This window comes from Myiozetetes cayanensis, unplaced genomic scaffold (genome assembly GCF_022539395.1).
Source record: "Myiozetetes cayanensis isolate MyiCay16 unplaced genomic scaffold, myiCay2020 scf3, whole genome shotgun sequence".
In the NCBI taxonomy this organism is placed as follows: Eukaryota; Metazoa; Chordata; class Aves; order Passeriformes; family Tyrannidae; genus Myiozetetes; species Myiozetetes cayanensis.
In genome coordinates, this window is record NW_026087521.1 from 44,342,311 (window position 1) to 44,352,203 (window position 9,893).

At 45.2% G+C, this 9,893-nt stretch overlaps 1 protein-coding gene across 1 annotated transcript; it reads right to left on the minus strand.

The window, feature by feature from the left end:
- Positions 1–3,050: 3,050 nt before the first annotated feature.
- On the minus strand, positions 3,051–5,923 carry BTG1 (BTG anti-proliferation factor 1). The gene is made up of 2 exons (XM_050324166.1): positions 5,521–5,923; positions 3,051–4,331 (listed from the first exon to the last, which is right to left on the minus strand). Exons 1-2 carry the CDS (start codon positions 5,666–5,668, stop codon positions 3,967–3,969), a joined length of 513 nt encoding a protein of 170 aa, XP_050180123.1. The 5' UTR covers positions 5,669–5,923; the 3' UTR covers positions 3,051–3,966.
- Between the last annotated feature and the right edge of the window lie 3,970 nt (positions 5,924–9,893).

Consider the following 9,893-nt stretch of genomic DNA (forward strand, 5'->3'; position numbering starts at 1 on the left):
TGTCATCACTAAGCTATGGCACGTGACATACAACTTGGTATGATCCAAGAAGATTCATTTTGTGATGTGTTCATATCCTATGAATCGATCCAATACAAGATACTGCAAAAGCAGACGCCAGTGATGGTATTTTCACATCAGAAATATGCCTCATGTTATTTCCAAATTCTCATGCAGATTGATAGAATAAACTAATAATAAGAAAATTCTGTGGCACAATAAGGCCTGTCATACAGGTCTACCAGAAAACCTTTGCAGAGACAGCAGAAAAGTAGAAAACTAAACTCAGCATTATTAGTGATTGAATGAAAACCCTCTTATCTCTATTCAAATCTAAAAATGACACTAAAATCTACAGGAAGAAAAAAATCGTTGTCCAAATGGCTGTTTAAGCCAGATGTACATCTCCAGAACAAGAAGGAAAAAAGCACACAACTGCAAAGAGAACAGAACAACAGAGCTTCTTACAGGATACACGTAATACAACTCTCTTCAGGAGGAGCATCATTACTAAACATGAAATACAAAAGTAGTATTGAGTGCATACAATCTGACACCACACATTAGCACAGTGGGGGAATGTGCTGTCAAATAAAAAGAAACCAAAACAAAACGTGCTCACCTGGCATAAACTAGAAAGCAACTGTACACTTTATAAAAAGACATTCACTGAATGGTCAACAGGTCTTAGCAGATTGGTCCATCATTCTGAGAAGAGCTGTAACATTAGAGCTGCAGACAGCTGAGCCTGCCCTCGAAACACCAACAGAACAGGATTATTCAGTGCTTCTCAAGGAAAGTCAACTAATTTAAATAACATGCACTGGGCAAGCAGGTCTTGAATGTGCTCTCTCATCTCTAAAATTTGCATTAAAATAACAACCTTGCTGGTTTCATAATGGCACCTTAAATGAAATTCAAAAGTGAGAAGCATTTAGCTTAGTGTGCTGTTTATTCTACCTGCAGCAAAACATAGGATTGGCAACAGCCTCCTCTTTGAGACATACTCCATTTCTCTCAGGAGTCCTTCTTATGCCCTGCTGCCACAGTATGCTAAGTACTTTGAAAATCAGACAAGGGCACATTGTGTACACATTGGGGTATATTTAAATTCCATCTGGAAGAAATCCCAGCAGCTCTGAGTACACAGGTTGTACCAATTACTGGTTACAGCTGCAGTTAAAAATTATGCCATGAATGAAAGCACCTCACCGTAAAAGGACTAAAATGTTAACCATCTAAGGGAACAGATTCGCTCTTGGTTCGGTGTCACATGCCAGTCTGAGAGGGAACACTTGCTGCCTCACAAAGCTATGCTTAATTTATCAAAAGGAAAGTACTGACAGCTGATGCTTTCCTAATGTGCATAGCTCATGTCAAAGACCAACTATACAGCTACCCCTTCTGATGCTGTTCTTGCTGTGCAGCAGAAAAGACTAGGCAGCACCACAATATACCAAGCATAATTCAGTCAGCAGTGAGCTTCATGAAAGTTTAATACAGCTTTACAGGAAGCCAAGCTCAATGTTTATCTTTCTACTCAGATACATTTCTGCTGTCTGCAGACATGTAACACAACAGAAATGTCTTTGAGTACTCTCTATAGCTTGAATAAATTTCTTGCTTACAGGTTTAACAACTTAAACTGCCATGTTAAAAGTAGTAGAATTTTTAAGGTATCAAAATGTGAGTCTAAACTTTGACCTACACATGCATTGCACCTGTACTTTAAAGCAAGCTCATTTTGAAGCTTTGGTAATAGATCCATTACTGTCAGATCCATACTGAGCAACGCCTTTGAAGGTCCCTGCCCCAGGAGCATTTATGCTTCCACCAGTCTGTGCCAGAAAGCCACAGTGCTAGAGAAGCCCTAGCAATACTTTAAAGTGCTGAATATTGACACACATATGCAGATCATGGTAAAAAATCATATTTGTAAAGCTGAACTGAAAAAAAAAAAAAGGGGGGGGGGAAGAAATTGTTAAAGAAAGCTGGACAGTTTAGTCCTATGTTTTGCTTATATATAATCAGCTATATTATAGATCAGACAACACAGATATGGAGATAAAATACATTACTATTGTCACATTGTAAAGGCTGTTGAGCTCATAGGAGCTGCAACAATGCATGGCAGGTCTGAAGCTCAGTTCTACACACAGCTTGCAAGATTGGCTGGCAAGCAATGACTGCTTTCTTTTCATTCAGAGCATCAGCAGCAGTTCTTGTAACTGACGACCAAGTTCAGTATGCCTTTATTAAACACTCAGAGAACAAAGTACACAGGAGATAAGGAAAAGCCTTGAGTTTTACTCTAGACCTTTAACAAATGTAAATAAAGCGGCAAGGAATTTCTCTCAAGTGTAACTAACAGCTGTGCCATATACAAATGACATTAGTGTGGTGCTTAAGTGAATCACAACTCCACATCATTCATTAACTATGAATACACACATAAGTATGGGCTTCTCACTTAGCCTCAGCCAACCTTTTAAGTTCGGGAAAAAAGATCTACATACCTTTTGTTGAATCCAATCTTAATGATTTCTAAAGTGAAAGTCTTGCATCTGAAGAAAGCAAAAGGCAGCAAGCTGCTCTTAAGGCTAAGGGACACTCGTCCCAGAAACTCTTATTGAGCAGGGAATCCATCAGGGAAGAACTGTGAACTTGTGAGCAAGTAGGTCAAAATGGACATTTAGGTTTGCTATATCCTTCATCGGGAAGCCAAGTAAACTTTAATCCTCTGGATTTATTCAAGTCATCTTTGGTGGATGTTATTTCTGTACCTTTTCCTCAAATCCTGGAATTTTTGGCCCTGGAGTTATTTCCACATTGACTGATTTTAAAAGGTTTAAAGTGACACGTATATCATTGTGTTCCCCTGAACTTCCCAAGCATTAATACATGAGGTCTTCATTGATCCAGGTCTTTACCAAATGTTCCCTAGCATCAGGATGCCATTGATGTTCTTAAGTCTTTAAGGTACCTATTTTATTTCTACTGTGAGACAAAAATAATTTAACTGATCCTATGTAATCACGACAAGAGATTAATTAAAATGCCAAGATAGGAAACAATTTATTATAGAGAGAAGAAAAATTTCTCATCCAAAATATAGAAATCTGTACAACTTTGCCACAATCAATATACATGAACTGTACAAATTTACACCAGTTCATAATTTACCAAATAAAAGATGACTAACAAAGTTCACAAAATAGATGGTGGTTTGTGGAAAAGACTTTTACCCAATTAAGAACAAGGAAATTACAAACCAGACCTCCACTTTCTAAAAATAAGAAGTTTACTCAGTCTTAGAAAACTACAAGCTAGCAAATGTACAGATAGCTGGCTGGTGCTAACACCACAGTTCAGACAGTGTCTTTATATGGTCTTTTTAAAGCCTGTTGCCATGGCAGATTATGATCACTTGCTACTTTTGAGGCCAGTGTAAAGATCTGACCATTTCCCCAGGTCATTCTTACTAGTTTATCTTATGTACATTTATACATATTTGTAAGTGCTAGGTAAAAGTCTGAAAAATAAAATTTCCAGTACTATGGTGTTCATAAGTCTTGTTACTGAGCTGCCAAAAATGCTAACAATTAATAAATGTAATAGTGCAAATTTACTCTGCAAGGCCTACTGCAGAGAATCACTTTATAAACACAGATTGGGGTTGAAAATTGGTGTAGAAATTAAGTAAGATGTCTTGGAGAAACTGACCCTTCCTAGATCTTCTTATTCCCTAGCAAGTTGCAATCATTTTGACTCACAGGCTATTAAATCACTGAAAGGTACTGTCCAAACTATGGCACTGTCACTTTAAAGTATACCACTCTAACGTGTGCCAGATCTTCACAGCTGTGACATGGTTTAAATTCCATAATCCATCCCCAGAGGTGCCCACCCAAAGTAAAAACCAAATTTATCCATCCATTTTAAGGTGATCCATCCACAGACTATATCTTAACCTGATACAGTCATCATATTGTAGCTTTTGGAAGGGCTAGTTCTGCCCAAGAGAAGTTCCTCCTTACAGCTTATTCTGCTGTCTACCATTTGCATGTTGGTGTTATTTTGGCTACCTCCTGCTGGTGCAGCTTCGTACAGCACACAGATGGAGCCATCCTCTCCAATGCGATAGGACACTTCATACGGGTCAACCCATAGAGTGAGTTCGCTCGGAAGAAGCTGAAACAGTTCCTGACTGCTCAATCCAATCCGCTGTGCTGCCTGTCCAATGAGAGGATCCATTTTATGGTTGATCCGGATACATCGGTAACCTGATCCCTTGCATGGCTTTTCTGGGAACCAGTGGTGTTTATAATGTTCTATAAAATAAAAAAAAAACCAGACATTATCCTCCTTCATTCTGTATTTAAAGATGCATGCAGTGATTATTGTTCTCCTGCAAATTTCACACCTCAAGATGTTAAAAAGCTTATTATTCCAGCATCAAGTGACCTCAAAAGTAAAATCACTATAAGCTTTATTTCTTCTGATGATTTACATAAGCCCAGAGTCCCCTGGGAAGCACTCACATACAAAGTTACTGGTCTGTGCTACTGTATACAATGTCCGCCATCTGAAAGAAGTGAAATGCAACTTCCTGGCATTCACAGAACCATCTATAAAAATACAGAAATGATTACATATATAGTAGAAAAACTCAAGGGTTTTGAAACTTCACAAACCAGAAAGGAAAAAAAAAGCACCTTTCCAGCATCCTCTTGAGATCACACCCATGCTTAGCTCCTCACATTCTAAGAACACCCAAAAATAACTAGGGAAGGAGCTAGGCAGCATTTACCGACTGACTCAAGCTGTATTTCACCATCGCTCTTCCCAGCCTGTTTTCCATGGCGAGAAACCAAGGACTTCACTTACCTCAGGAGTTTTATCCCACCCAAAACCATATCGGTCTGAGACTACTTGTAGCCACTATCAAGCCCACTGGGACATAGCCTCGGGATTACAAAACCCAGAAGGCAGCGAAAAAACCCTCAGTGTTTCTTCCCGACCAGAGCTGTCGGGCGGCTTAGAGACGCTTCCAGAAGAAAAGGGAATGAACACTCATCGTCGACCGATTAATTTTACTTGACAAAAAAGAAAGCAACTTCGGAGCGTTTTCCCTTCTGGAAAAGGGGTGGTTTGAGCCCTTGGAGCGGAGCTCCAGCCCGGACTGCTCGCACGCTTTGTCTATAGAGCCAAGGACTGTGTGTGCGTGCGGGTGGGGGGAGCGGAGCCCGAGCCCCTTTTGTTTACAGCCCGCTCCTGCCTCCCCACCGCCGGGGCCGGGTTGGCACGGGGAGTGCCCGCAAGCGGCGAGACACGGCCGCGGAGCCCCGCTCGGCCCCCGGGGCGGCTCCAGACCCTCGAAAGGGCCGATCTGCCCCTTTGTCCCTCTCCAGCCCCCCCGCGGGGCGCGGTGGTTCCCGCACCCCCACCGGGCCTGCCCGGGCGGGCGGCCCCGCGGCCGAGGGGGGGGAGCGGCTCCTGCCGCGCCCGCACCGCCCTCACCTGCCAGCAGCTCCTGCAGGCACTGGCTGAAGGTCTGCAGCTGCCGCTCGTTCATCAGCCCCTTGGTCCGCAGGAACTTGGAGATGAAGCCCACGGCTGCGGCGATCTCACGTATCATGCTGGCCCGCGTGTACAGGGCGGGATGCATGGAGGCGGCGGCGGGCGGCAGCCAGCGCTCCGGGGCGGCGGGCGCTGGGCTGGGACGGGGCGCGGGGCGAGCGGCGGGGGACGGGACGGGCACGGGGGCGGCGCGGCTCTAACTGGGCGCGGAGCAGGCGGCAGAGCCCAGCTCACATCCCGGGGGCGGCAGCCTCCGCCTCCTCTTCCTGCGGCAGGGGGGCGGCAGCAGCAGCGGCGGCCGCGGCAGCGCTGCCCGCATTTCCTGCGGCCGGGGGCGAAGGGAGCTGCTCGCTGCCCGCCGCTTCTTATAGGCGCCGCCGGCCGGAAGTGGCGTCAGACCGCCGGGGGCGCGCCGCGGCCAATTGGGCGATCGCACCATCGTGACGGCAGGCGGGGGGGCGGGGCCGGCCGGCCGGGTGACGTAATCGGCTGTAAACAAATAGAGCCGGGGGCGCGCGCAAGGGGTGGGGTGTGGGCGCGTGCCCGCGCTGCGGGGGCCGGGTGGGCGGGGCGTGGGCGCGCGCCGGTGCGGCGCGTCCTGTCGTGTGCCCCGGCGCGTCGGGGGCGCGAGCGGGCGGGCGGGGCCTCGCACGCGGCCTGCGCTGTGTGCGGGCGGAGCGCGGCCACGTCAGCACCGGGGCCGCCCGGCTGGGGGGGGTGGATCGCGGTGCGCGGGAGGCTGGGCGGCTGCGGAGGGGCCGCGGTGCCGCTCGCCTTCCCTCCGGCGGGCCGTGTGTCCGTGCGCTTCCACCTCCCCGCGCAAGGGCGGCCGCAGCAGGACGTGGGTGCTCCCAGCGCCGTGTTTATTTACCCCTGCGGGCTACGGGAGTTACGTGCCTGTGCCCGCGTTGCTCTCTCCTGGAGCCCGGGCGTGCACCTCTCTGTGCGCAGCAGCTCCGGAGCCCGGACGTGCTGCCCTCCTCGAGCTTGTGAACCGCGGCCTTCAGGCCGTGTCCACATCGAGGTCTCCGGCCGGGCACCTCCAGAATGTGCCTTTCCCTGGGCAGCCGGTGGCCCCCGGGCCCCCGGGCACAAGCAAAGGCCCCGCCGAGCAGAGGGGCAAATGCCTCCGCATAGGTCGCTGACCGAACCTCAGCCCTGGCCTTTTCCAGACACTCCAGAAACAACATCTGGTCTTCACGCCCCCCTCGAGCACGCTGTTCAACAGCACGTCTTCCCTCCAGACTGTACTGTTGTCCCAGCTTTTCTATGGCCTGCTGGCAAAGGCAGAAACCCCTGGGTGGACAGGAGGGCTGATGTATCAGCTAGTGACTGCGAAGAAGAGTGTGAATCTCAGACCTCCCAGTGCTGTGTTGCCCTTTTTGAAAAACTGGAGGAGAGATGAAAGAAGCAGCAGAAATTTTTTTCTTATTTTTTTTTTTAATAGAAATGCTAAAGTGCAGCTGCTTTGATAGAAAGCTTATTCCTTCCCAAGGGTATGTGCCCTGCCCCAATGCAAAGCTGCAAATGAAGTACAGCCTGATGCTGATATTTGCATGTACAGTTCTTCCAGTCAAAGATCAGAAATTAGCCCAGTAAAGGTGCACTTTGCACACAACTAAATACTAAGATTTCCTTTTTGCTTAAATAATTCAGTAATAAAATATATTAAAATATACGTGTGAAATAATTTGAATAAAATATTAAAGTACACTTTCTTCTCTGGTGTGAGAGATATAATTGTATAGTGCTTTTGGTCTTTTCTCTGCACACAGGATCTATTCTATCTTAGGCTACCAGCCTCAAGGGACTGTCTTTGACTATACACAAGGGACACCTACAAAACACCTTTAAAAGATAATCCTGAGAGCTTAAACTCACAACTTTACTGCATATTAAAAATGTTGGGGTGTGTGTTAGAGCACAGTCTCATCTATTTTCCCCCCTCCCTACCTTCTGAGTGTTACATTACTAATCAAGAGCTGGCCCTCTCTCCTGTGAGAATGGAAGAGCTGCCAACCTGTCCTGTCCTTTTGCTGCTCCTTAGGTGCCAGCCATCCTTTTTTCTCAGTGTTTCCACAGCAATATGTGAGGTATATCCAGAGCTGCTATTTCTGCTCTGTTCATAGGTTGGAATGCGCTGATTGCTTGCAAACTGTGAAGCAGCAGATGCTTCTTTCCCCCTTCCCAGCAAGGTCCACCATCCTACTGGAAACTATTACTTATCTTGTGCAAAAGTAACATTAGAGCATCACAATTACATCAAAATAACTACAAAAATGCTTCAAAAAACCCACGAAAAATAGTATAATGTTTGTTACAGTCGCTTGGACCTGAGCTTCATTATCTGGACCACTTTCTCGTGTCTCCTGCTTAGTTCCAGCCAGAATCAAATACTCAGAAGGAGTTTCAGGAACTCACAAGGAGGTAAATGGTCTTATATACTAGCAACCGAAAACATGAGGTTTGAAAAGCTTTTTCCAGCTGTAACTGCTATGGAGAGGAAGGCTGTTCAGATTTGAGTCATCCCTCTTGAACTGTGCTTTAAAGAACATAATGTGGCCACATGCACCTCATGTCACACTCTGTGAGAGGGGGAGAAATTTAAAAGATTCTTTTTTATCTGGTTTTCTTTTTTTTTTTTTAGAGAATCTTTCTTGATGATGAAAGTTTCCCTCAAATCTCTTGCAAAGTCAATAAATTCAGAACTCTTTAGCAATCAAGAAGTTTTCATTGATTCCTATTGATTCCAAATAGTATAAAGAAGCCCTTCCCTATCGAAAGGGCAAATGCTCTGCATACAGATCCAGTCTACCGGTGAGGAATGAACTACCTTGTGTTTTGTTGCTTGCAGCCATCAAATTGTTCAAGTGTAACTTTGAGGCCCAGGCTCTGTGAGATGCCTGCCAGCAGGACCTTATCTGTATCTGTAGAAGGGAATGAGGTAACTGGAGCTTCTGATGCAGAGAACTGATTCATTTTCCCAGTCTAGGCAAGTCCACTTCCATCTCAGTGCTGTGGTGGGATAGCAAAGGAACTACTGCCTTTTCCAGCCTGTGAAATGCTCCCAAAGATCCCTATCTTTAAAGTATGGAGGCTCTTATCAATGAGGAAGACTTTGGGATATAGCTCACGGGATCAGGGAAAATGAACTTTCCTTGATGGGTCTTCAGTGGAGTGCATCAGAGAAACTGGGTGAACTATAGCCTGTTGCTGGTTTGTACCTTAGATTTCTGCCAGTATGCTAGAACTCCTTCAGTTGCTCTGAACTTCTTCGGCACCTGTACATTTTGGTATATATGTAGTGGTTCTTTTTCCTTTGGCCAGGCCCCAGCTGTCTACTCCTGTTTCTGCAGATGCAGACACAGGGGAGGCAGTTTGACTGGTTAATAGTGCAAGATACTTGCTGATACCTTAATGGCAGGGTGCTGATGAAGATAAATGTAAACAATTAACAACTACCTTATTCAGCCCATTTGATACTTTGAGTGAACCAGAGGCCCTAGGGAGAGAAAATAGAGAAAAAGAGTATGTGATCATGTAATTAAAGACTGGATCGTAATGGACAAGCACAGAAGGATTGAATTAAGGTTGTACTGGCAATGCAGCTTCTGATATTTCCTAACTTTTAAGCAACACAGTACAATCTTTACAACATTTCTTGCATGTAGTTTTGCAGGAACTGTTTCTTGCTATTGGTTTGGAGAGAACCTAGCACTTTGTGAGTTCTATCATAATGGAAATAAGTGATAGAAATATACTTTTATCTGTGCCACATGAAGACCTACACACCCTGAAACTATTGCAACATATTCTTTTCGAAGCTTTTTCCTGAAGGAGGCTACTAAGTGTTCTCTGTAGTAAGTGGGAAGATTGAGGAGTTCAAAGGAGAAGAATCAGAACTACTTGATTTTTAAAAATTTGTTCTGTCTTAGGGTCTGAATTAATATATATTTGTTTATATGAAAATAAATACACCACACTTCAGCATGGATTTTTTTGTTGTTGTTGTTTCCTGTTTGGGAAATTATTCCTGACAGAATAAGGAAATGCAAGAAAGTATGAAAATGTTATAGGTGTTTTATGTGGTATCTTGTTAAATCCTTTCAGTGTAGAAAAGCATTAGATCTGTGCTTTTCTTGTTACACTGTCCATTCTAGATAATGCTTTGCACTGTTTGACATTGACCTAATGAAAAAAGTAACAGTTGCTGTATATGTGCCTTAGACTGGTATAAGGCTTTCTCTTACGTGTTAGCTGAACTGGACTGCTTGCAATACATAAAATACAAAACCAGTCCATTCTATGTATAG

Bases quoted from the DNA above. Each gene is read 5' to 3' on its own strand.
- BTG1 (XM_050324166.1), bottom strand. From the start codon at position 5,668: ATGCATCCCGCCCTGTACACGCGGGCCAGCATGATACGTGAGATCGCC. The intron at 4,332-5,520 runs GTGAGGGCGGTG...TTTATTTTATAG, and splicing joins CCTGCAGGAGCTGCTGGCAG to AACATTATAAACACCACTGG.